Genomic DNA, 27,765 nt, shown 5'->3' with positions numbered 1-27,765 from the left:
AGAATTCACACTGTATCGTGATTTTTTTTTTCGAATACAAGATATTAGAGCAGGATTTTTTGAACAACCTCTTAGAAAAGAAATTTCTTCGTTTTGATTAAAAATTATTATAATTTTTTTTTTCAAAACAATTTTTAATTATGAATAATTTTTTACATGATCAGAAATTTATTTTAGAGCTCTGATTTCATTTCTTTTTAAATCTGATGTTATATTTTATGTCTTCTGTTTCCTTGCACTGATTTTCCCGTTCGAAGCATTAATTTCTGGTTTTATTAAATTTTATTTCGTATTCGTTTTCTGGTGTCAAATGAATTTCGAAGCCTGGACTGGTTCTTCGCACGTTTATTTGGCGTTGCCTTTAGTTATCTGGATGAATACAAAAATAATTTTCTTTTTTATATTTCCTTGCGTTTATATTACACGACATATGCAAAAAAAACTTTTCCATTTCAAAAGTTCCTCCTATAACTTTTTATTTTGTTACGCTAGATTTGTTTACGGTCGCGATGTTGCGTTTCAAGTAACATATGCATGCTACGCTACATCTTCCATGAAACATGAGAATGTTGCGAAGTTGGTATCCAGCTGATACGCGTGTCATACATCCATAATGATGCAACAAAACAAACTCAAAACACCAACAGTGCACAACTACAAACGCACTATCGTTTCGAAATTTTGACAGCTCATCTTTTCGGTGGCAGTCGCGTAAAATTCATCACTCTTTCCTAACAGTAGAAGTTGGTAAAATTCTACGTGTAAGTTTTCTTTCACATCCTCATTTGGATAGTTTTATCTAATTAAAATGTACGTTTTTTCTGCACTTTTCAGCATACAGCAGACAGTGCAACAAGAAGATTTTGGTTTGTTTACCATCAATAGTCGAAAAACAATATTTTCGATAGTCCTTACTCCTCAGACTAAGTGGGTGGAGAAAAGCGAACGAAGAAACTAGAACAAATCTAGCGGAACATGATAGCTGATAGTAGTGCTGATCCTGCTGCTCTGAGGCACCTCTCCCTGGATGGGCAGAGTAACGGAAGTGGTTCCGACAGCGAGGACTGTAAAATTTTGAAATGGAATCTACCACTGAAGGAACTTTACAAGATGGCATGCAGTTTTTACAAAGGTATTTTGCTTTGTTTGATTGTTTTTTTCAACAAGCAAAAATTGTTTTTATTTTTCTTGAATTTTTTTTCGCAGAAAAATCGGGTAAAGCTATTCACTTGAGCTATGAGGATAACCTGAAGGTAAATATTCTGGAGAAGAATGATTAAAAAATGAATAGAGGTCTATTTTCATTTTATCATTCCAGTTAGTTGCGTTCACGCAACAAGCAGCTCATGGCCCTTTGGATTTAGAAAAAGCACCGCAACTTGGCATGTTCGATGTGATAGGAAAAGACAGACGAATGGCATGGCAACATCTGGGCACTATCACGAAACTACAGGCAATGGAAGGTTTCATAGATTTGCTGGACCGATTATGTCCGTTGTTCAAACCATTTGTCGAGGCCATTAAAAAAGATCGTGAAGAAAAAGTTCGCCAGGCTCAGATCGATGAGGCACGAAAACGTGAGCTGCTTGAAAAGGAAAAGGAAAAATTGGCCGAACTCAAGCGAATCGAAGACGAGAAAAACCGAGAGGAAATCCAACGTAGACAGCTACAGGATGCATTGAACCAGCAGACCTACCATCAGTTCAAGGAATACGCTGAGAAACAGTTTCCCGGAAATCCAGAACAACAAGCAGTGTTGATTCGGCAGCTGCAAAATGAGCACTACCATCAGTATATGCAGCAGTTGCAGGCGCAGGTCGCTAGTAATTATTCGCAGATGAAGACTTCTTTAGTAGAAAACAACCAAACTGCAACCGATAATAATCTGGAAGATACGAATGATGGTCAATTGGAGTACCAAGAGCAGGAAGCCAGTGCCAAAGAATGCAGCCAAACGGAATTCAAGGAGCAGTGCGAAAGTGACGACGAATCCGGAGGTATGTTTGTTTTTATCAGAACCAATTGATTGCTCTGAACCTTAATTTTGCATAAATACTATCTTGCCTTTTTTATCAAGATAAAAAAAAACTGCTAACCAATTTTTAGAAGAGATGATGATATATTTTTGTTACTGAATTGAGTTTCACATTTTGCTTTTCTAAGTATAGAAACATGTTTTCAATTTTTTTTCTTAATAGTTGAATGTGTTTTGCTCTATTTATATTTGCGCTTTATGCTAAATTTAAAAAACTGATTATTGTATTAACACTAGAATATGCGATCATATGCCCAGCAAACATGTGGACGAAACCGGATATCAAACTGTTCAAGCAGGAAGTTACGTCCGGAAAAGGTGATGGTGTGATTCGCGTCAGCCACGGAGATACTGTTACGGTAATTCCAACATTCCTATAATGATCTCTGCCGAACAGCAGCAGTTTAATGAACTATTTCTTTACCTTCAGGTAAGAGTTCCCACTCACGAGGGAGGGTCCTGCCTGTTTTGGGAATTCGCCACGGACAGCTATGACATTGGTTTCGGGGTATATTTTGAATGGGGAAAGCCAACATCGACCGAAGTTTCGGTGCACATAAGCGAGAGTGATGAGGACGACGACACGCTGGATGACGATGAAGGTTTGTTATAATATCTCATTTTTTTGTGATTATTTGCTCAAGTTTGATATGTTTTTTGGTAAAGTCTGCGTGGAAGATTTGGAGAGCGGAGGTCAGCAACAGTCGAAGCCTCAGTATACCAGCAGCAGTTCGCTCGTCAATAGGAATCCGATATCCATCATCGTGCCTATCTATAGGCGCGAATGTCAAACCGAGGTGTACGCTGGTTCGCACAGCTACCCTGGCGAGGGAACTTATCTACTAAAATTTGACAACAGCTACAGCTTGTGGCGTTCGAAAACGCTCTACTACAAAGTGTTCTACACACGATAATCTACATTAGAGATACTGTAGAACGTTCCTTTTTTTCCGAATGAAAATGATGAAGTAACAATACAAAATCTAAAATATTGTTCATTATTTGTGTATGAACAGACTTTAAATATATTTATGTTGAAAATGTCAATCAATTTGAAAGCACACAATTTTTGAGCTCAATAAAAAGAGTCTAGCAAATTTTTGTCTGTCAAACGAGCAACTGTTGATTAGTTCAATATACCTAGCATGGATTATAGAAAACCATATCTAGCTACACAGATCATCTACTCAGAAAAACAGTTAATTTTTTCTAAATAAAATTTGCACTAAATGTGGAGAAATCAGAGAAGTGACAACCGATCTTTTGTCGGTATTTCATTTGTTTTTTTTTTCAAATCTTAAAAAAACTAACAGAAAATGTTTGTTTATTCAGACAAAAAATGGCAAAGAAGCATTTGACTAGTATAAGCGTAGAGCATGAAGAAGCGATAGATTACGAAATAATTGTTAGTGTTCTATTTATCCGTAAACGGACTTCGAGGGAAAATAAATAAAGACCATCCGTTTCAATGTATTAGGTGCAGGAGTTTTTTTTTATCAATCGACCTTATTATGAAGAAGTCCTTAAGTCAGTCGTTATTTCAACAGCGTATGGAGGAATTGCTAACCAACATTGACAACATTGATTGACAACAATATACTGTCAATGCTCTATGAAAAATCTTTTGGACAAGTTCTTTTTTCGGATAATCTCGTTGAAGGAAAAATGTATTTAATTCTTTATACTTCGCAGCGTGAAGCAATTGCTTTAAATCAAAATCAAAATTTAGAAATCAATTAAAGTTATTTATATCTCAATATTTTAGTTGACATTCCCGGTGAGGCAATTTACTCAAAGCCCCGTTCATCACTATAAAAATTAAAAAATTTCATGTACAACGAATAGGTAAGAAATAGTTAATGTAGTTATATTTTTAAGGCACCCAATTAATGTTACGTGACTATGTGACATAAAAATGCTGCAAGACATCTTCATGTAGCGTAATCATTGATATTTTAATTATGGAGGGGGCGTAATCATTGACTCTTGAAAGCTTACCTTCCGCCGCTTCCGCCTCGCGCAAATAAACAGTTCGTTCGTGGATTTGCCAAAAGTAACTAGAATATTTTTTGATATAGGTAATTCAAATAATACTTTATTTCGAGGTATTTCAATATGAGTGCAACGCAAGGCAGTTCCAAGAAGGAACAAACTCCAGATGAGCTTGTGCTCGTTACTGATCCTAAGCTTGTCACCAAAGCTACGGAACTCCTCGAGCCGCTACCCAGTCAATCTGTCGATCGCAATTTGGATAACGTGCTGGATGCAGTCAAAACGGTTGACAACACCTGCGACTTCAAACGATGCAAACAAAAGACCAACCTGATGGGATCGGACTGCGAGTTTTGTAAACAACGATTCTGCTTTAAACACGGACTTCCGGAGATCCATGGCTGCGGCGACGCGGTCAAACGACAAGAACGAGAAGTTTTCATGCATCCCTTACCAGCCAAAACCGTACAGGCTCAGGAAGATTTGAAGAAAGCGCAAACTCGACTGGAACAAAAACTGAAGCAGATGAACATGTCCAGAAAAGCGAAACCTTCTGGCGGCGGTACTTCCGGAGTAGGCAGTAAACGGAAGGGAAAGTCGTAAAACCTTGAATCGCTGTTTTATTTATTTTTTTTTATTGAAATACTTGCTGTGAGACATCAAATATATGATAATTGTATAATCTAAATTAGCAATAAGTAGTTTTATTGAATCATTCAAATTGTTTCAGTTTCTTAGTCTTAAATGAATCTCCAACATTCCGTCAGCATCGAATGATGACCACTTTATGGAACATAGTTGGGATTTTTTCTTAGAATACAGAAACCTTCCATAACGGGTGTGAGTGAGACGTACTCTTCGGTGGCCAGTTCGGCTCGTTCGCCCATGGCCAGTAAAACTGGTGTTGTGTGCGTCTGGAAACCGGTGATTGTTTTCGGTTTGCCGGCCTGACCAACTACATCGACAGCCTGTGGGTAGAGAAACGAAAAAAAACGTGTTAACATCATAAGCTTTTGAATTAACACTCTACTAAGGCTCTTACCATTCCGACGCGAACCGGCACAGGGCAGGGGCTCAAATCTTCGGTAAACGTAATCAACATTCTTGGCTGCATGGCCGTTGCCAATGTGTACAGCAAGTAGTGTGATTTGCCCAAGATGACTGGAAGATTAAAATATGTTGAATGAAATGTCTGTGACTCAGAAGCGAGGATACTCACTGTTCTTTACATCCAAGAAAGATACCAACGTGGCCATGAGACCAGCCACGGCTACCGGGCTCATGAGCTGCCGATCGCTGTGATACGGACTGAGAGTCAACGTACCCTTGCCCAAATGGGTCAAACCTTGGGCAATGCGAACCATGAACAGATTGTTCGGATCCTTAGCGTGGTATTGAGCCAACTGGCGTAACATGGCCGCTAGTCGGGCGTTGTTGGTTCCGGCACCTACCAAGCCCATGGCGAAGATAGCATTGTGAGCTACTTCCGCATCACTGTCGTGCGAGAATTTGCTCAGGGTATCGAGGATGTTGAGCTTAGGGTTTGACACGGAAATCAATCCGAGAGCTAGAGGAACAGCTCGTCTAATGCACGGTTCGCAATAGCGCAGGAGGTTTCCGAAGGATCGGAAAGCCATTTCGGAACCGATTTCTTCTCCCATTGCAATCAGAGCGATTCCGAGGACAGCCACCGATTGACAGGTAGAAAGATCCTTCTCCTTGTCTTCTTTCTCTTTCTGGGCTGTTGCAGCCGCATCCTTCTTAGATGCTGAACTTTCGGTTTCCGAGGAAGCAGGTTCGTAGTGCTCGGAACAAAGATGAAGCAGTTGTTGGATTTTAAGAACATTTCCAGTGCCAGCGTAAGCACAAATTTCAACCATTGTTGTGGCCATTGAACGGAACGGTTCTTGAATGATTTCCAGGGCAGCGATTACAGCTTCGGCTGCTTCCTGGCGGCCTAAGTAGACCAGCCCAAGACCCAATGGAAGAAAACGAGCATAAGTGTCCTTGAGTTCCAGTTCCGAACGATCCATAATAGTTTGCAAAAGGACTTCGGTGACTTCGCTGTTACAGGAACCAACCGCAATCATGCCCAGGGAGAGAGCTGCAATGCCCATGACTTCCATCGTAGAACCGGTACGACGATCGGAGCTAAACACAGAACCAATAAGCTCCAACACCACAGATCTGTTGGAGCCAGCGTACGCTAATCCTAGACCAAGAATAGCTCCAAGACGCATGGTACTGTTTTGATGAAGAACATAATCCGAAAGCAAAGCCAATGCCGGATCAACTTCATTGCGAACTCCACAATTGACGATACCACAGGCTAACAGGGCACCGGATTTGATGTAATCTTCGTTTGAGTAAAGATATTTATCAATGGGCGTAAGACCACCATCAACATCCCACAGAAGGATCAGACCAAGCGATGCGGTGGCACTCAGCATTCCATGTTCCTTATTCTTATACAGCCATTTGTTGCCATCCTCCATCAAAAGTTTGTCCTGACCAAAGCCAGCGTTAACAAATCCGTTAACGAAGCTTGCGGCCAAATTTTGACGCGCCGAATCGATTTGCGACGAACCAAATGAAGTACGGGAATTGTCCAGGTGAGACTTGTACACATCCTCCGGGGTTTTCGGTTCCATGATATCCAACTCACGAGCCAAATTCAAGAAATGATTATTTAGATGAGAGTTGGACATAATTTCGACAAGATCGTCATAATCATTGGAGCCCTCGGGCAGTTCCAAGAAGATTTGCTGTCTTCCCAGCATAAATGCCAACTGCTTTTGGATGGCCAAATCATTGCAAGACGTAAAAATATCTTGAATCAGCTGCATGTCATTGATCATCAAAGCCAATCGCATGGCTTGGGTATGTATGTTGAATTTCCTAGACAAATTCAGTGCACACTTCAGCAGGCTGATATTTTCCGGTTCTGGAACATATGGAACGCAACTCTGCAAGTACAGACACACCCTCGGGTAAGCACTTTCATCGACGTAAGCCTCCAGCAAATCCAATCGCTCAATTTCCATCAACAAATCGCAGGCCTCAGCTTCAGCGTTGTGGGCCATGTTGTAAGGAATTATTTGATGGATTAGGTGAATCAAACGTTTTCGGAAATCTTCGGTGGTTTCCGGCCAATTGGAGGCAATCTCTCCGCTCAAATGACGAACATACTCGTGACCCCAATCGCCGATACTTTCATTGCTATCGTCACAGAGCAAACGATAGACCAGGCATTCCTTGCCCGTTCCCATGGTCATGGCCAGCACGGAGATGATCTCGGCGCACAGCTTCACCGTAACCTTATCCTTGACCGAGGCAGTCATATTTTTATGAATTTCCTTCATGGTATCGAAATGCTGCCGCATGAACTTCAGCGGCTTGGGAACCGACGTCATGGAAGTTGTCGAAGCCTTGATTAACTTGGCCATCGTCTCCAGCGCCGGAAGGTACAAATCGGCTGCTGGTTCCTGCAGCCTTTCTACCAACATGTTCAACTCATCCTGCAGCTGTTTATCTTCATCACTCTAGAACAAAATCAACACATAAAATTTAATGTTAACATTTTGAAAATCTCCGGACGGAATCCAACGTAATGACCAAGCAAAATTTTCTCTTGCTTCAAATGGAACAAAAAAAAACCTACTCACCAGCTCAGCCTTTTCCTCCTCCTTTTCTTTGGTTTTACCCTTGACTGGAGTTTCTTCAATCTTTTCCGCGGCGGTAGACATTTTCGTTATGGTTTCAATAAAGTGGTGAGCGGTCCAATGAAACGAATTTACTGGATTTTAACAGGAAAAGTCTGATATTACGCTCCGCGGCCAAACTACAGACGGCGACGATGATGAGTTGTGAAAACAGATATGGATCCCGTTTTGAGGTTAGAAACGGCGAAGCTGTCAAATTTGGCATTTTTCTTTTTCTTCTCTTTCTGTCGACTTTTTTCCCTTTTTTCTTCGGCTGCCCAAGGAATATTTAAAGAAGGTATTAGTGTCGAGGCAGTCCTGCAGCCGAATTCCGGGCAAAAAATGTCGTGAAAGAAAAGAAATTATTGAAGACATTTTCAAAATTTTCTTATCTTGGAATTCCGGTGAATTTAAAGAAGACATTTTCTGACGTTTAAAAAAGAAAACATAATTTTCAATCTCTTCGGATTTTTTTCGTTGCGAAATTTTCTTAGATTGACATTCCGGTCAATTCAAAGAAGACAATTTTTGACGTTTGAAATAGAAAACGAGATTTTTAATTTCTTCGGCATTTTTGCTTCGGAAATTTCAAAAGACATTTCTTTTCAGTGAGGATTTTTGTTAAATTATACGTTAATACCTATTAAAACTTTAAAATAATGGAGCAAATGATTGGATCATATTACTATGTAAAAAAAAAGTGGTATAAACGCCTAGAAAAAATCGAACTACTTCGGCGTCGTCGTTATTTGAGAGATATTAGTTATCCATTTGATATTTCGGATGGAAATTTCGAAAAACTCTTTCGAATGCCAAAATGTTTGGCTAAGAAGTTTATTAACTTACTGGATCAACAATTGAACGCTATCCCATTAAAGGATGACACTTTCGAATGTACAACTATAACATATTTAATCATATCAACACATCCGATTGTTTACAAACACGTAACTTTCTAGATTCATTTTTCAAAACTTCCAATTATGCCTTCAACACTCAACGATATGTTTTTTTCATATTTAATTGCATGCACGATGAGCAAGATTTGAAGAATTTTATCTAACAATATTGAATATTGCTGTTATAAATAGTTTTCAGTATTACAAATATAATTTTATTCTAATTACCATGCTAAATATCGGGAAACATGGGAGAAACACGGTGCCAACAAAAAGTCGTTTTGAAAAGTCTCACCGACAACAAACGTCAAAGACGTCTAGCGGTGAATAGGTGAACTATACTTTTTTCTTCTCTTACATTTGGTTTTTTTTTTCTTTCTCTTTACTTTTTCGGAATCAGCCAAGAAGAAAAGACATTTTTATGAAGAGAACGACAATTTTAGAATTTCTTTTCTAGAAGAGATTTTCGGAGATTTTCTTCAAGTACCGGAATTCGGCTGCTGCTTTAGTATTAGTACGCACTGCGACGTCACAATCACGAAAAATCTGTTAATTTACTAGGAAATTTGTCTTTTTCGTTGATAATTTGAAGAATTTGCTGGAAATGTTCCACTTTTAATACCTGTTATTCTAGAAGGATTCTTGCTCTTCAAGCTTGGTACGAAAAAAGTTGGATTTTCAAGTAATTTTTGTATGAAATAGACCATCGAAGTTCGAAAAAATGGTGGATTTTCCCTACTCAAATTTGCAAAACTTTAAAATTAGTTCAAATTCTTCCATGAAAATGATCAAGTCAGTGCAGTTTAAGATCCTTATTACAGAAAAGTTATCAAAAAACAAACTTTTTTTTAAAAACACAATTATTTATTTGCGTTTTAGTAAATCGAGTTAACAATAATCAATTGATGTTAATTGTTCTACATTAGAATTGAATATGGTAAACCGATTGGATAAAATTCATGACAATCAGTTGAACACTCAATAAATACCAGCTAGACCTTTTTAAAGTAGATTTTATCTTTGTTTTTGAACGTTTTAGCTTCAAGATGACATTGCGTTCATTGTTAAAACGAGAAATAAAACATAATGCAATCTTTAAAGGACCAGAAAATTTCATAACATAGTAAAATAGACATCCAACGGGTTCGACACATTCATGAAGAAGGCTGGCCAGAAGATCGGAAACCGATACCAAACCGTAGCTACCGAAACCACAGCTACAGGAGGCCACCACCGGACCCTAATGGAACACTGATATCGAAGAATAAACCCTACAAACCCCTTCCTTTTCCCTTATTAAAATTTTGTTTTTTTTTTTTTAACTGTTGAGTCGCCGCGACTATTACGGCCCCCCTCCCTACTAACCAGTGATACAAAGACCCTCGGCACATTTAAACTTTGTAAAAGTAAAAGGCCTTTAATAAACTAGTTGTAAATAAAAAAAAAAAATAGTAAAATAGAGGTCTTACAACACAATCAAAATGAAATTGGAATTCATTTTCATTCTAAAACATGTTTTTCTTTGAAATTTCTGCCATTCGCATATAAATTTTCGATACATTCGTTTTTGTGACGTCACAAAAAAAATCCGATATGGCTCTCGACACTACCTTATTTAAATATTCCTTGTCGGCTGCCGACATAAAAGTACTGTTCATTGAATTGATTTTATGAAGGAATAACGAATAAAGTTTGAATTAAAGCAATGCTTTCCAACTTATTTTGTTATAAACATTTAAATTTAATGTTTATAACAAAATAGTTTTGAATATATTAAAACTTTTTCATATACTTTTCCAGATTTTTTCCTGTTAGATATTTTGAATAACTTGTATTTGTGAAATCATCTGGGATTCAATGAACCATGTTGAACTCATGTTTTAAATGATTTTGTTTAAAAACAAACTATTGATTGATTATGCTATGTTTTAGAAAATCTTCAAAAATCTGAATTTTCATCAATTTTTAACAGGGGTTGTTTTTGACCGTGTAATATGTTTTCAGTGCCGGGAAATACGAATCGATTTCACAAACACTGCCTCGCTTTCTCGTCATACACGCATTCAAACAAAAAATCTCTCGTTGTGTACGTGTGCAAAACATGCATCGGGAAAAATCGCAAACCATCGTTTTGACATTCTTCAGTCAGTCGATCGGTGCGGGTTCTTCGAGTTGTTTCCTCGTTGTATAAATGATAGTTCGGAAGTGAATAATTTTCATTGCTGCTGCATTTTTACAACATTTCATGTGCAAACTGAATGGGATATTCGGTGACGGATTTGGGAAGAAGAGAAGGTTAACTGTACTCTACGCGAAGCATTTGGTTAACTTTCTTTGGTAACAATATCCGATAGCAGTGGTACAATAGGTGTGCTGATTGCTGGGAGTGGAAGAAAAGTGTGAGCCTATATGGGCGTCTGTTCAGCGGCAAAAGACGGAGGTGGAATTTACTGGTGCTTCCTGCTGTACAGAGTAATAGCTGGTAGAGGGTAGACCGACTTCCCGGTTTGAAAATCGCCAAAGCGCCGTTTGAATTATGTGAGTTGAGTTTTTCTTCTATTTTTCTATCCAATGTAAAACCTTTGACACAGATCAAGGTCGCGAAATGGTCGCCGGGGGATATAAGCAAGCCATGGATTGGCATCTATCACAGATGATAATGGTCATTATTATCGGATTTCAATTAGCGCCTGATGGTTGCTTAGATGAGCGGCAAAGAATGACATCCTTAGACCAAAGAAAAGCCTGCTAGGTTGTTGAATAATTAATTTAGGGTTTGCCTTTTTCTGAGTTTCTTTTGCCACAATGAAAAGGAACGTTTTCTCATACCATGTTTCTGTTGTCTAGCATAGCATATAGAAAATTCATTCTAAATGGTACTTCAACAATGATGATACATTTCACTAATCAAAAGTTCTATAAGAATCAGATAATACCCCAAATTATGTATCGCTCTGTCATTTATACAAATAATGTCAATTTCATTACAAAAAAGTCCATAGTGTCTGCAAGATTTGCTTAACGTAGAGAAAGAGACTGTGAAAAATCAATAAAATTGATGTGTGTATCCTTGCGCTTTCTCTTACTACAAAGCAGACATAAAAATTGATTTGTTTCCCGGTTTTCAGAGTTGTAATGCGTCCAATTTAAGTGCTGGAAATTGCTTATTTTTTGCGGCATTATCGATTATTTCTACTTTCAGTAACGCTCAACAATTGTCCAAGCGAAAATAACAGAACAGCGAATGAAAAAAAAAACGGGTATGTTTATCTGAATGTGCTACCATGGCAATAGATTAGAAAAATGGTAAGGATTTCCCCATGGCGCCTACATAGGTATAGGTTCTTGCATGGAGTTTTGTTATCCGTGCGATGGGTGGGGGCTATTTCGACTCACTCTGAAGATTATCAATTTGCTCACACAAGCATTGTATGTTGGTATGTTTTTTTAATGCTTTCAGACTTCGATAGTACAAATAATAAGGGGAAAAGGCAGTTGATTATTATTTGCACGTAAAATTATTCTCCTTGTTCAGGACATTTTGTTACATTTCAGCTACAAGTTAATACAGAATGTGTTACAACATTGTTGAAACATATTTATGGAATTTTTTTTTTAGAATTAATCGTTTTGTTCTCAGTTTTGAGATCACTCTTCGAAAATCAACAACATTATTTTTATCTTTAACTACTACTTTCTGATTTTGTTGTTTAAACCGAAACCTATACATATCATGAGCTAGGGCTTGTGATATAGCTCAGTTGGCAAGTCAGATGCCTCCTGATCCGATGTCCGCGAGTTTGAGCCCAAGTGTGAACATCTACCTCAGTTGTACCGGATAAGTTCTTAAATAACTGTCCAACAACTGCAACGTTGATATGAAATCGCAAATGTCATATAGATGGTAAAACGACTATAATACAAACAAACAAACATGTCAAGGGCTGGAATAATAAATTCAATATAGTAAAGTAGAATCTTGATAAGAACAAAGTAGTTCTTAAATAGAATTATGAGATTGAGCTCAACAAGCTGAAATAAAAAAAAAAAAAAACAAAAAAGCATCAAAAATACTAGCAAACATAATCTCGAACTAGTTCAAAACTACACATAATTGTTATATATAGGTGGGTATGTAGGATATATCTACTAACATGACACGCTGAAGCGTAGACTGTAATGGGGGGAGACAAAGTGAGTCAAAAAGCAAAAGAACAAAAAAAAACGTTCGCATTTGTCGCCTGATTGTCGATCCAAAGCGTCTGACATCAACGTGATTCTCGGGAGTCTTTACTCTTTTGTCCTGTGACCATTTGTTTCGTCAGATCCATGCATGGTAATCTTGGACTGGGACGTGTTTATATATTTTGTTTCGTACTTACTACTCTTTTGAAACATTTCATTTTTTCGCTTCCTGTTTAAAATATTGTCTTGTTACGATTTACAATTTTTTTTTGTACATTTCATCTCTGTGAAAGTTGTACATACTTATTTTTCTTAACAATCAGGGGCATGATAACAAGGAAGTCTCTCTAGAGTATACAGGTCAGATGAAATTAAGATTCATTTTGTTTAATTTTTTTATTCACGACTAAGCTATCATATCCTTTCAACAAAATTTCTGAATACTCGAAAAAGTTAGGTTTTATTTTGCAGTTATCATCTGCAGATCATATTATTCTGCTTAGGAAATTTTCTCGTTTAGTATGAATTAGAATAAAAAATGAAAATAAAATTATAAAATGGACACATACACGTTCCAGTGCGAAATAAACAGCATATCCGCACCGCCGTATGATTAATGGTTCAAAATCTAGACGGCGTCTCCGGATTTAGCAAATCGCGGGGACACATTTACTGATAACGGTCCCGGCAACTGCAGCAGCGCTCGCTAACTGATGATGAAACAATGCTGCCTGCCTGTCGGTTTACTACATATTTAGCGCCAGAATATGGGGGAAACAGACAATATTCTTTGGAGCGCTACTAAATCCCCTCGGATCTGCTGTAGGTCACATCTCATGTAAATTGCTGTGTGTTATTCTTGATTAGATATGTGCGGATAAGTTCCTTCCCAATTCTGATGGCACAGAGGGAAGTGGAGTATATTGTGTTTTTTGATAGCAAATACGAGTTTTTTTTTGTGGAGTGCGTGTGTGGAATATTGGATGAAGGAATTTCCTTTTTCGGTTTGTTGGAATAAAATCGATCCAAAGAGTTGCTTTGTAATCGATTCTAAACCAGAATGCATGATGAGGATTACATGTGAATCATTTGTTCACGAATCGAATGGAAAAAATAAATCTTCCTGTATTCTATTTACATATATCTAAAAATGGTATAAAAATAAAAACAATTCAATTTTGAAATCCTTATAAAAAGTTTTTTATTGTTTTTTTTAATTTACAAAAGGTTTTATTAAGGCATTTTACTTATAAAGTTTTTATGTGCCGGGAGTATTTTTCCTAACTTTGGGTTAGTAAGAGGGGGGCCGTAATCGTCGCGGCTACTCAACTGTTAATTCAACTTATTATAGGAAAGGAAAGGGGATTAACTGGGGTCACTTCCAAGAACAGTTTCCGTTAGGGTCCGGTGGTGGCTTCCTGTGGTTTCGATAGCTACCTCAGGGTTTTCGACTTCCTGGCCAGCCTTCTTTGTGGTGTTGTAAGACCCGTCGGATGAAAGTTTGTTCTAATAAATAGACGAAACGAGCATTAGATAGAGTACAGACAGAGGGGAAGAGGACTAAACGACCAAGAAGTTTTTTATATGTTGTGGATCAATGAGTAAGAAACGGTTTGGTTCTGATGAAGGATTAAATTTAAATTTTGTAGGTAGCACAACAGTTTCGTCAAAGAATCTAAGTTACAGTTCAGATTTCCGATACTCGAAACTTTGTGCAGATTTGAAGAATAAAGGGTGTCCACGATAAAATTGTCACACTATGAAATTACTCTAACTTTTTAACCGTTGAGTAGAATTTTTTGAAAGTTTGGGTGAATTTAGTTCATAGTGCATTGTTTACATCCTGCAAGTTTTAAAGTCCTGTGATAAAATCTTGCGCATTCATCACGAGCACAAGAATCTCTCGCATTGTTCCATCGCTAAAACTCAGATTCAGACTTATTGATTTCGCCGCCTCCAAACGAATGGCCAACCTTTTTCCAGCACCGCCTCCCACACAAGTACACCTGGAGATCACCGTACCAAACGCAATTACAGATCGACCACGTTTTGATTGACAGCCGGCACTTCTCGGACATCATCGACGTCAGATCCAGTCGAGGCGCCAACATCGAGTCAGATCACTATCTGGTGATGATGAAGATGCGCCCAAAACTCTCCGTAGTGAACAACACACGAAACCGGCGTCCGCCTCGGTTAAATATCGCACGACTGAAGCAACCTGAGGTCGCGGCAGACTACGCGCAATCGGTCGAAGCAGCGCTGCCGGCAGAGGGCGAGCTTGACGAAGCCCCTCTCGAGGACTGTTGGGAAACCATCAAGACAGCCATCAACAGTGCTGCGGAGAACGTCATCGGTTATGTGGAGCGAACTCGACGGAACGACTGGTTCGACGAGGAGTATAGGAGGGTGATGGACGAAGAGAATGCCGCGCGGGCCGCAGTAGTGCAAAGAGGCACCTGTCGAAATGTGGAAAATCACCGACAGCGGAAGAGGCAGCGATTCCGAATTTTCTAGGAGAAAAAGCGCCGCCTGGAGGAGGAGGAGCTCGAGGAGCTGGAGCAGCCACATCGTTCCCAAGAAACACGAAAGTTCTATCAGAAACTCAACGCATCCCGCAAAGGCTTCGTGCCGCAAGCCGAAATGTGGCGGGATAAGGACGGGGGCATCCTGACGGACAATCGTGAGGTGATCAAAAGGGGGAAGCAGCACTTCGATGAACACCTGAACGGCGCACATGTAGGAGATCAAGACGGTGGGGGGAAGGTACATCGCCGGCGTAGCCAACGACGTAGAGGAGCCACTCCCAACGATGAGTGAAGTTAAGGAAGCCATTCGCTAGCTGAATAGAAACAAATCGGCTGGGAAGGATGGCATCGCAGCTGAACTCATCAAAATAGGCCCGGACAAGTTGGCCGATTGCCTACACCGGTTGATAGTCCGGATCTGGGACATAGAACAGCTACCGGTAATATGCCCCATCTACAAAAAGGGCGACAAATTGGACTGTGAGAACTACCGAGCGATCACTGTCCTCAATGCCGCCTACAAAGTGTTGTCCCGAATCCTACTCCGCCGCCTAACGCCACAAGTAAACAGATTCGTGGGAAGTTATCAGGCCGGAGGGACGGTCAACGACGGACCAGATCTTCACACTACGGAAAATCCTCCAAAAATGTCGGGAACACCAAGTCCCTACGCACCATCTATTCATCGACTTCAAAGCCGCATACGACACGATCGACCGTAGCGAGCTATGGAAAATTATGGACGAGAACGGCTTTTCCGGGATGCTGAACAGACTTATCAAGGCGACGACGGATGGAACGCAGTGCTGTGTGCGGATTTCGAGTGAATTGTCGAGTTCATTCGAATCGCGACGGGGGCTTCGACAAGGTGATGGTCTATCCTGCATGATGTTCAACGTGGCGCTAGAAGGTGTTATTCGACGAGCGGTGGGCGAAATGCGGGGCACGATTTTCAACAGATCCAGTCAACTTATCTGCTTTGCCGATGACATTGATATAGTCGGCAGATCATCTGCGGCGGTGGAGGAGATCTACCGCAAACTGAAACGCGAAGCAGGAAGGGTTGGGTTGATGATTAATACGTCCAAGACGAAATACATGCTGGCCTGCGGATCCGAGACCGATCGAACCCGCTTGTCCAGTAATAACAAGGTCACGATCGACGGCGACGAGCTGGAGATAGTCGAAGACTTTGTCTATCTCGGTTCACTGGTGACCGCGGACAATGACACTAGCCGTGAGATCCGGCGGCGAAATATCAGCAGAAGACGTGCCTACTATGGACTCCACAGCAACTGCGGTCGAGAAAACTTAGCCCTCGCACGAAGTGTAACCTCTACGGCGAACCCATGTCATGTTGCGAGAATGCTGGACGACTGTCCGGGGCGGGGTGCAACGAGCGTGGTGGTTAGACAAAGTGGAACGTGATCTGGCGAACGTGGGGTGCCCGAGAGATTGGAGAACGGTTGCCATGGACCGAGTGAATTTTAGGAATTATGTTCGTCAAGTTATGTCGTGAGACGGAATACTATGTAAATAAAATAAATAACCCTTTATCGTGGATTGAGGACAGGTCGCTATGCGTTGTAATGGCTCGACTTAGACACTCGAAAAGTTGGATGTTCTTTAAATTTTATTACATTAGTAAAGTGAATTGTTTTATTTTTCAAGTAAAATGACTGTATTTGTCAATTTTTGATATGATTTTTCGATTAAATTTTGGAAACTGTATCACGAATTACAAATATTATTTTTGTCAAGAGCTAAGATTTCAACTAACTAACTTAAATCGCTCACAACCAAAAAGAGAAAATTAAACATTAAATTAAACATCTAAAATGATAAAATTTTGCCTTTGCTTATCCGTAGTCTTCTAATTATATATGTTTGCTATTATGCATATCGAATTTAAAAGTCGTTCAGAAAAAAAGGAATAGACAAGATAAGGAAAAATGTATAAAATAAACTCCAATACTTTTTTGACAATATCTGTAAAAGAACAAATGCTTAAATAACTCATCCCGGTGTTAAAAGATGTTTCGTCGTAGTCATTCCAACCCTTCAAAAATGTGACACTTTTGTTTGTTCAGAAACACGTCCAGTACATATGCATACAGTACTTAGTTTCTTATCAGTTCTGTGGAGTCTCTCATGACTTAAGGAATGTCGTTAAAGACAATTTGGTTAGTACATATTGTTTTTCCCGAAGGTTTTTTGAAAACCTTTTTAAATTTAACTGAGTACAGTTTTTCCTTGGCTTGTATCAGGGTATATGTTTTCTATCTGATTATGCTTAAAAATATTAGTAATGACAAATCTATGAATAACACTCGCATAGTTCGTAGTAATATCATTTTGTAAATGCTGTATTTTCTTGTTATATTCTGACATACATTTTTTAACTTCAGAATTCCAGGAAATAAATTAATTAAAACAACATGGCAAGAATGAATCCTAAACTTAAATTGGTTGTTATCACTCAGCATGGAAAAAAGTCGATTGTAGGAGATCGTGGAATCATAATGTGGTGGCGATCGATCGATCATTTTGTAAACACTGAAAACCAAACGCATACGAAAATAGCACGGGGGGCAATAAAATTGCTCGATCCGACTCAATAGTGCGATGTACTTCCTTTCAGAGCCGCGGCGAGTCTTTCGCTAGTAAACACCTTCATATGTACTATACGTATACCCAGTAGGTACATCACCGACAAGTTTAAACACTCGTAGGGGAGCAGCGTGATGATAAAACAACACAACACACCACCCTTTCCCGACCAAGTTCAAAACAAAAAAAAACACCGCCGAATGAACGCGCGCGCTCTCTGTGTAATCAATCAGCGAGTGATAGGTAGGATGTGCGGGGAAAAAGGTGACGCGATTTGCACCGCCTAACGAAGCCAAGCCAAGCTCTAGGTACGAAGGTTTGGTTACTGCGCTTCCTCCAGCTACTATCAGCAAATACCATTTACTTCCCGTGTTATGGCGTGGGTGAGTAGAGAACTTAGAGAGCCTTATGGTTAGGCTCGATTCCGTGTGTCTCCGAAGCGTTCAGTTAGTGCGATTTACTGATTTTTGAACAGGACCATCTCTAAAATCCGTTAAGTACTTAGTAGAAAAAAAATTGCAAACACCCCCTCAATGCATGTGATGAGTGTGTTCAACTGACGTTGGCAGTGTGGCCAAAAGTATTTCAGTCAACAGTTCAGTCTGTTTGTCTGTGGATTGAGCTTTGCTTTAGCTATCGCCCTCATCTAATCTGTCTGTAGTAGAGCTCAGGTATTAAGTGCTGTGCCCATCGGTAGATAAAACATCAAATCGCGCTCGCAATTTGTTGCTCATACGATGATGGAGGAAGTGTCCTTGGCCGTCAACTTGGCTAGTGCTTCTTGACCTTGGAAGAGCGCTAATCTAACTGGCAGGTAGAGGAGGGGGAAGTTAGCTGGGACTCAAACTTTTCCATCCATCCGCGTTACCCGGTAGTGCTTCTGATTTTATGTATCAGGAACGTGCAGCCCGCCTATATAGGTGACCGGTGGCCATTGGTACAGATTATAACAGAAAACACTGTGCCGCGGTCACGGTTAACGGCTTGCTTATTATTTTAAGTGAACGCTCTAGTTTTGTTGTGTCGACGTCGTCAAGCGTCCAGTTGAAAGTACTGAGCTCTGATGGGGTAGCCAAAGTGTGTTGACCGAAGATAGCTGTTGGACTGGAATCGTTCGGTTTTGGTGGTGAACTAATGACACATTCTTCCATTATTACTTTTCCATTCGACTGAATTTTGTTCTAAACAGTATTTGGAATTTAGAATAGAAGGTAAATTCTTGAACCAACTGAAACCTGCATGAGTTTATTGAGTATGATATTATTCTGAAGTCAATCAGTTAATGAAAAAACGAATCTCTGATGAGAATTATCAATTTAAAAGGAAGAACATAACGTGCATAAAAAAATAACAATTCTTTCAAAATGTTACAAATAAGCTTATCTGTTGAGTGACATCATCTTTCGTCGTTGGTATGATTCAGACTGGATCGAACCATTCATTATACATACCTACAGCTGCATCAGTAGGTGTCGATGGTGAACTCCACTCATTTTCGGTATTTACTAAGCTCATGACTCAATTTATTCTCCAAATATATGAGTGTTTATGGTTGGTTGTGTCTTAAGGTTAAGTTTCATAAAAACTAGAAAACATAAAAAAAAACTCTTGTAGTAAAAATTGGTAATTCATCGAAAATGATTCAACAGAATCAACAATTTACTTTTTTTTTTTTACATTTTACGATAAATCTTACCTTTTGAATTGAAATTTGAAAAAGGGAAACTTTCACGAACACCAAAAATATTTTTTTTTATATTTTACATTTTTTTTTTTTAATTATTTTAAATGCCTTCTTGCCAGGCAGACAAATTTAACGATTTCGAATTTCATTAAATGTGGTTTTGTAATTTCAGAATCCGAATTTTCGTTTTTGTTTACTGTTTAACGATCTTGACTTTGTCATACATCAGACTGAGAGAGATGAAAATTTGCAAATAGAAGTTTTAAGGACAAACAATTTAAAGGAAAACTTGCACATGAGAGGTTTAGGGATTTAATTCAGGTGTTGAATTTTGAGTGAGCGTTTAATGTCGAATGAGAGCGCATACCAAGGTGAATTCTATGTAAGAATGAGCTTGAGCTTATCAACTACGGTCCCTCCTGGCCAATGGCATAATGATTGCACTCCGTGATTGGCTCGCGGTAATTAATATTGCACAATGAACCAAATGAAAGATTGCTAAGAACGAGCCATGCAATCTCACTGTACAGTTTTGAGGATCTCTTTCTTTCAACAACGACGCCGGCCAAGATGCTGTACGCCATCCCTCCACAAATCTCACGCTGAGTATTTGGGGAAAAGGTAATTATTAATGGAAATCACCTTGGTAAGTGATGTGGCCATTGTACACCAAAGCTCCTAATACCGTATTTGTTTTCTCCCCTCGTTCAGTTTTGCACTTAACCCGATAAAAACAAACACAAATCGTCGTCAGTGTATTGCTACCTCACTCACTCACACGCGCATCCGCAACACTGACAGAATTTTCAGTGTTCTACCGTCCACTTTCTGGGGCACCACTAGGGCAAAACTGAACGTATAAATAAACACGAAAACAGCAGAAAGAGCGCAACTGGTAGTGTCATTATAGGTTATACTGAACAATCCGGACAACGATTTGTGTGTAAACAAATTATCGATTTTCTCCATATCATCACAAAGGCTTCATTTTTTAACCAAGGACGAATCAAATGAAGTGAAAAACACTCGCTCGAAATGTCATACACTTTGACTTTGTACTGCTTGACCTCTGCTTTGTTAACGAAGGGTTCAGGATTCCGACGATCGATTTAGCTCCCGCTCCACTCGTCAAAGATGTCCTACATCACCCAGCTCTAGTGGTCTCACTCGGTGCCGCTGGGTTATATTCTCCCATTGAGAAAACGTCTTACTATAAAGATTTCAAGAATATGGATTCCGAGGCTATCTTGCGCGTTCTGGAATCCATCGAACAGGAAGTCGAGCTCGATCTTTCTGATCCCAACGCAGCTGCAGAGACATTTACGAATATCCTTAATTACACTATCGATCGCCATGTGCCGAAACGTAGCGTAGGTGCTTATCTACGGGCTCCGTGGGTCACTAAAGAACTGCGGCAACTGAAGACAGCTTAAAAAGCTGCCCTTCGTAACTATAACAAGCACAAGTCGCTCTACGCTCAGAACGAATACCGCAAACTGAACTCGATTTATAAAAAGACCAGTAAGCGCTGCTACCAGAATTATCTTAATCGGCTCCAGCGAAACTTCAAGATCAGTCCGAAAAAAAATTGGAAGCACGTAAAAAATCAGCAAAAAGAAGCGTTTTGAAGCGTTTTATGCCACTATTGCTGACTCCCATCAAATATATTTTTCAATCATCGCTGAACAATTTTTCCCTCACTGTGGAAGGAAGCTCATATGTTTCCTGTCCATAAAAAAGGGGACAAGAGAGATGTTAGCAACTACCGTGGGATATCAGCTCTATGCGCGATATCCAAACTCTTTGAACTGGTCGTTATGGATCCTGTTTTCTCGTTTTGAAAATCTCACATTTCCAACGACCAGTATGGATTCATGCCTAAACGATCCACAAATACCAATTTACTGAGCTTCACATCTTTAATTCAAGACTGCTTTTCCAGGAAGATCCAAACTGACGCCATTTACACTGATCTCTCAGCTGCGTTCGACAAGGTGAACCATGATATTGCAATCGCAAAGCTCGGACGCTTAGGATTCTGTTGATCTCTACTGGATTGGTTCCGGAGTTATCTAACGGGACGGAAACTATCCGTTCGAACTGGTGAATCCTCTTCCAGGCAATCCCCTGCCCCCTCAGGAGTACCCCAAAGGAAGCCATTTAGGACCGATAATTTTCGTAATCTACTTCAATGACGCACTCTCGCTCCTTGAAGGCACAAAACTTGCTTATGTTGATGACCTGAAACTTTTTCACGCCATAAACGACCAAGACGACATCGACTTTTTACAGCAGCAATTTTCCGTGTTTGCTCATTGGTGCGACATTAACTGCCTGCCGTTGAACCGCAGCAAATGCTCGGTTATATCATTTTCCCCGGCTGGAGTTACAGACTCACACGAACTATGTTGTTGACAAAGCTTCTAGAAACCTTGGATTCCTGTTTCGCATGGCCAAAGACTTCAAAGACGTGTACTGCCTTAAAAGCCTTTATTGCTGCATACACAGAAAAAAATAATGACTATTACGTGTCATTGAAACGGTTGTCTGTAAAATAAAATAACCTGTAATTTATAAAATCGCGTAATTTCAAATTGAGTTCCTTCAAAATAAATAAAAACTCATTTAAAATTACGGCAAATTTGCTGTAACATAAAGAAGCATGACATTTGCCGTAATTTTACAGGCGAAAAAAAATTACGTCTCTTTGAATTACGCAGTGTCATATAATTTTCAATTGCGCATAAGGAAATTATAAAGTCCTCCTGGCATCCCAGTTGCGCACCAAAGTAAAACGTCAAAAGTTCACGAGTGCGCTCCCAAATCGCAAAAGTCGTGCGGTGTTTATGTTTTCGTTTACGTGCGGTTCGAAAAATTGTTTGTGCTCGTCATATCGGATTTACCTACCACAATCTCGGTGAAAATGATCGACGGCAACAGGAAGTTAACGATTCCTGGCAGAATTGCTGGAAAGAACGAGGCACGTCGAGTCGTCTGAGGAGACGGAGGAATGTGTAGCGGGCAAAGAGGAGAATTTTTTGGTTAAGTTAGTGGTAAAGGCAGAAACACAATACAGCGTCGGTCGTCGCGTCACGTCAGCGATCAACGCTGTCGATAAGTACTGAAACGCGGACGCGACGCACCCGACGATTTTTGCATCACAATTCAGCGTCATGAGACATCTAAGATGTTTCATGACGCTGAATTGTGATGCAAAAATCGTCGGGTGCGTCGCGTCCGCGTTTTAGTACTTATCGACAGCATTGACCGCTGACGTGACGCGACGACCGACGCTGTATTGTGTTTCTGCCTTAAGTTTCTAGTTCTAACTGCATGAAGTATAATGTTATATTCGACCATTCTAGCTGCGATCCCCCAACTCAATGGAAATCCATCGGTGCACAAGAGACGGCTCGAAAAAGAACAATTATACGCTCAAGTGATTCAAACTTGTATCAATTATTGGATTTTACAAACAACGAAATTGATGCAAATGGTCGAAACAAGCAAAGCTAAACCGCTTTTATGATGCTTTTTAAATTCACATTCTTTTACAGGGGCCAGAAAAACCTTAACGACATTTATCAGATGACCCATAATAATAAATACGATAAAAATGTGGGTATCAAAAAGATATTTATATTTTATGTTACAAATTGATTATATTTGATTTTTTTCCAGTGACCACCGCAATCTTGATTTTCTCCTATGACGTGTTTGAGAAGTAGGAACACCGGCCAAACTACTCCCATCCTGATGAAGAAGAAACTGAATTAGGAACATTCTTTGGGAGGTGAGATGTTCAAGCCCTTATTTCGTTTGTTTTTTTCTTTGAAAACTAAAGGTGACTTATTATTACAGATTATAAGTTGGACTCAACAATTATGCGGATACCAACAGTGCTGGCCTACCAAAATCTAAGAATGCTGTTAATTTTCACATTGTGTCGGTATCACAGCTGCTTCTGCAATGCCAACCATTCTTATATCTCCCGGAAGAAACGCAAAAATGTACCCCAGAAAGAAAAAGCAAAAATGGACGACCCTAGTAGACGATTGTAACTTTTTATATTTGCTCATTATAAGCTATCAAGCATGCTTCATAGCTCATAATGAGCAAATCGTAATTCTTTAGTGACTAACTTTATAAGGTAGAATTTTTTGATTAAGTTCCTATAATAAAATAATTGCTCTTTTAGCATTTTAAAAAGATTGTGTTTTAATTGATATTCATCTCAAATGCCATTCATTTTGTAAATAATTTCTAACAATAATTATAAAAGCAAGCATGAGGCACGGCTTTAAATCCAGGACCTGTAATTTTAATTCTGCCTGTAAAAAATTTTGATCACGTAAAAATCAATGACACTGATAATTATTTCGGCCTGTAATATTACGGTAAATGTCCTGCTCCTTTTTGTTACATGATATTTACCGTAATTTTACAGCAAATAATTTTTTCTGTGTAGTTCGTTCCATTCTCGAGTACGCATCAGCTGTCTGGTGCCCCGTCTATCAAATCGGAGCTGAACGAATCGAGGCTATCCAACGGCGCTTCCTGCGCTATGCCCTACGTCATTTGAATTGGCACGATCCGTTTCGTCTGCCAAGCTACGAAAATCGTTGCCGCCTCATAGACTTGGATACGCTTCAAGTTCGTAGGAACGCTACTCGAGTTCTGGTTGTGGCTGACCTGCTGACATCTAGAAAAGACTCTCCCACGCTGCTGGAGGCTGTCCCTCTCAGTGTACGACCCCGAGGATTAAGAAACCAGCATTTGCAGCTCTACGTTCCCATTCGTCTGAACAACTATGGGACCAACAGCGCTTTTGTCGGAATCTTAAAAACTTTTAAGCGTTTTTCTGCGCATTTCGACTTTGACGTTTCGAAAAATGTGTTCCGAAGGAAAATATTAGACGTGTCCAGAACTGTGTCGAGTGGATTTTAATTATGATAAGTTATCATTTGGATCAACATGTGATCCGTTGATTTTTTATACAAATAACAAATAAACTTTTTTAAACTATCATCTTCTATCAACGCTGGTAACTCTCTAAAACTAATAATTTTAATAAAAAATAGTTTAAATTTTCCACTATTTTTATCAGTATAACATTACCGTTTAAGAACTGTAAACTGTATTTTACGAATTTTTAAATAAAAAATTAAGATGAGGATTGTAATGAGGATTCGTCTATGATAGCCATTTTGTTTCTCAAAATGGTTTAGAAAAAAGGAAATATTGAAAAGGGGTTTTCTAGAAAGGAAAAAAGTGCACTCCGAATTAAATTGATATACCGAAAAAAGTAATGATAGGTGAACCTTTTTTACATGCAATTATATGAGGATATGTTGAAAACTTTTAACTAAGTAGTTAGCAAGGACACACAGCTGATGGGATAGGATGGGATTGGAAAAGTGATGAGTTCGTTTCTCATCTCTTAATCGCCATCCTTTTTTGCATACAATTCAAATAAGATTTTTAGTTTATATATCCTATCTGGATGAGTTATTATTATGTTTAAATTAAAACAACGGCTGATATGAATTAGTTATGGTTGCATGGACTTTTTGATATAATTTGAGATATTTTAACATCCTACGAGTACTAAATTATTACTCATCCAGAAAGGAAAATATTGAATATCAAAATATCTCATTTTGAAATAATTTAGTTTTTATCTTCTGATGGGGTTTCCCAAAAATTGGATTCAAATTTATGGATCTGTTGAGCAAAACTCATTAATGTACGGTTTGGGCCGTTGACTTCGATGTCCGTGTTTCATAAAAAGTTGTACGTATATCAAAATAAGATATAATCATTTTAATTAGGACAATCCGAAAAAAAATCTGTATCATTGAAAATGAGCTCAACCCCATTCAGGTCTGTCAATCAGAATAAGATATAATTAAGATTGGAGAAACTTAAAATCGATAATTTTAAGTACTCGAGTACTTATAACTAAATCAGATGTAATTATCTTGGTGAGATACGCTTGGGTTATTATTTTGATATACTCTCCTGATCGGGTTACACTTTTGATCCTTTAGCTCCATTACGGATTTTTCATCTATTGAAAAAATGACCAAATATCGATTATTTGGTCTGCGGGTAATTTTGTAGACCTTCCAGAAACGGACATCCAAAGAGCGGTTTTGTTTCGCTATGGTTTGGAGAAAGATTTTTTCGCCTTCCTTTTCCAGCAGCGGAAAAACCTGGCACCGTTGTCCTGCCTCGCCGTAACGGTGGAACCGGCGAAAACAGCAGCACGACCAGGTCAGGAATTTTCCCATTATTTTTCAGTTCGGTCAAAGTGTTCCCTAGCCATGTAAGACTTTCCATTTCGGCCGCATGGTACCATTCGATTCCCGATAGAAACCCAGATCCGTAAAATCTCGGCTGGTAATCGGTTTCAGCAATCATCTGAATCGATCTAACGAGTTCTGCAGATACCCGATCGAAGTACCGTTGGTCGATAACAGCTCCGTCCATGCGCTTTATCGTTAATTTCAATTCCATTGAAATACACGTAGAGTAAAGTGGGGCAAGAGTACGCACTTAGTTGTGTTCTTATTGTATCTCTTTAAAGAAAAAAGTATCGATCATAGTAATTAAACCATATTAAAGTAAGGCTCTTTACCTTGATTGTATGACGCAAAAAGTTTTGATAACGTTTGTAAACATTGATAAAAAATCATATTTTTCAAAAACTACCAAAGCGTACTCTTACCCCACCAGTGGGGCAAGAGTTCGCATGAGGTGGGGCAAGAGTACTCATAAAATTAGCTCATTGTATTTTATTCTGATCCGGTGTAAGTGAGGTCTTGAATCATTATAATTGTTTATTAAACAAAACAAAACCTTTATTTCACAAACAATAGTTAAAATAAAACAGTGAATTCATATTCCATGGGTTAAAAACTGAAAATCATAAGGATTCTCTTATAATATCAAATCGAAGAAAAAAAACAGAAGTAAAAGAGCTTTAAGCAGGCTTTGCCTTTCGTGGTCTCTTTGCTCCTTTTGGAGCCTCAGAGCCTTTAGGAGGCTTTTCCTTCATTGTCGTGTTGGTTCCTTTTGCAGTGTCTGTCTCAGTTGCAAGTTTGCGTTGCGCCGGAGGTTTTATCTTTTTTGCTCGTGATGATTTCAGACTTTTGGCTTTTCTTCCGTCTTTGTTGAGGGTCCTTACGCTTCGGAAGTGGTCGAATCACTGCAGGAATCACATATGATCGTTTCAATGAATTCCACTCGCCCTGAAGTTGAAGGCAGTGGATCGGGAGCTTCATAACGCTTCGGTTCGACCTGCTGTTTCGGCAATAGGCTTTCAGCAATCCGGCGCTTCGATTCTCCGTCCTTCAACCGGACTGGCGTTTTCCAGCATCTCCGGAGAGAAAATCTTCCAGCTGGTTTTCCTTTTGTACGTCCTGATTATTGAAAACATGATTATTCTTTGGGTTAGCTTTCCAAATGCTATCAAAAAGACGAAGGAAACCAACGCGTACTTTTGCCCCACCAAACCTGCGTACTCTTGCCCCCTACGACCATTAGTGAGCTAAAGTGCTAAATATACCGATCTTATCCTGGCATGAGTTTTCCACAGATTTAATCTATGTTAGTTATGTGTCCTTTGTCACGTATGCAGATTTGATTAGCGAATTTCCACGAAGCGTAATAATGTTTCCAAAACGCATAAAATTACATAAAAATTGGAAAAATTTGAACTTAACTCATTTCTCCGACGTGTGCGAACCAAACGACAAACAAAAACACGTATGATCAGCTGACTCGATGACCTGTCAAACCAGTACAGTGTTGCTAGTTTCAATGTTGTCGTTTACTGTAAAAGCCTAGTGCGTACTCTTTCCGCCTGCGTACTCTTGCCCCACTTTACTCTACGCGCTTTCTTGTCCCTGTTGGCGGCTGGAGACTTGGCGGGACGTTTGGCTGTTTCTTCACACGGACTCGCGAGTAGTTCGTCTTCACTAACGGTGTCCATATTAGGATCAACTGAAGACATTTAGAAGTTTCTAAAGATTTCAAAACTATGTACACCTTTTCTCGAGAAGGATCAAGGTACTAATGAAAGCAATATACATTGCCACGTTGGGCTCTCGAATTATTTTTTTTCCCA

At 39.3% G+C, this 27,765-nt stretch overlaps 4 protein-coding genes across 5 annotated transcripts in view; 3 read left to right on the top strand and 1 right to left on the bottom strand.

Moving 5' to 3' along the window:
• The first annotated feature begins 612 nt into the window (after positions 1–612).
• Positions 613–3,508, top strand: LOC129745363 (Golgi resident protein GCP60). Of its 2 annotated transcripts, none has more exons than XM_055738390.1 (7): positions 613–761; positions 835–1,132; positions 1,207–1,253; positions 1,319–1,997; positions 2,294–2,394; positions 2,466–2,637; positions 2,702–3,508. In XM_055738390.1, the coding sequence occupies exons 2-7, from the start codon at positions 976–978 to the stop codon at positions 2,947–2,949; spliced, it is 1,404 nt and encodes a 467-aa protein (XP_055594365.1). In that variant the 5' UTR covers positions 613–761; positions 835–975; the 3' UTR covers positions 2,950–3,508. The 2 variants fall into 2 exon arrangements, with proteins under 2 accessions (XP_055594365.1, XP_055594364.1); XM_055738389.1 differs by having other exon boundaries at positions 2,273–2,394.
• Positions 3,509–4,039: 531 nt separating this feature from the next.
• Positions 4,040–4,715, top strand: LOC129744873 (DNA-binding protein SMUBP-2). The gene is made up of 2 exons (XM_055737613.1): positions 4,040–4,088; positions 4,141–4,715. The coding sequence occupies exon 2, from the start codon at positions 4,151–4,153 to the stop codon at positions 4,628–4,630; it is 480 nt and encodes a 159-aa protein (XP_055593588.1). The 5' UTR covers positions 4,040–4,088; positions 4,141–4,150; the 3' UTR covers positions 4,631–4,715.
• LOC129744872 (26S proteasome non-ATPase regulatory subunit 2) lies at positions 4,635–7,916 on the bottom strand. The gene is made up of 4 exons (XM_055737612.1): positions 7,693–7,916; positions 5,247–7,569; positions 5,070–5,188; positions 4,635–4,995 (listed from the first exon to the last, which is right to left on the bottom strand). Exons 1-4 carry the CDS (start codon positions 7,771–7,773, stop codon positions 4,813–4,815), a joined length of 2,706 nt encoding a protein of 901 aa, XP_055593587.1. The 5' UTR covers positions 7,774–7,916; the 3' UTR covers positions 4,635–4,812.
• A 2,842-nt stretch (positions 7,917–10,758) lies between these two features.
• The window catches only part of LOC129745962 (acyl-CoA:lysophosphatidylglycerol acyltransferase 1-like), a 36,918-nt gene continuing 19,911 nt past the window's right edge, over positions 10,759–27,765 (top strand). The window contains exon 1 of the mRNA XM_055739361.1: positions 10,759–11,165. The gene's annotated coding sequence lies outside the window, so the exon portion shown is untranslated. The remainder of the gene's footprint in view (positions 11,166–27,765) is intronic.

Source organism: Uranotaenia lowii, chromosome 2, assembly GCF_029784155.1.
Source record: "Uranotaenia lowii strain MFRU-FL chromosome 2, ASM2978415v1, whole genome shotgun sequence".
NCBI lineage: Eukaryota > Metazoa > Arthropoda > Insecta > Diptera > Culicidae > Uranotaenia > Uranotaenia lowii.
Note: the sequence above shows the minus strand (reverse complement) of the source record. Positions and strands in the feature narration are given on the sequence as shown.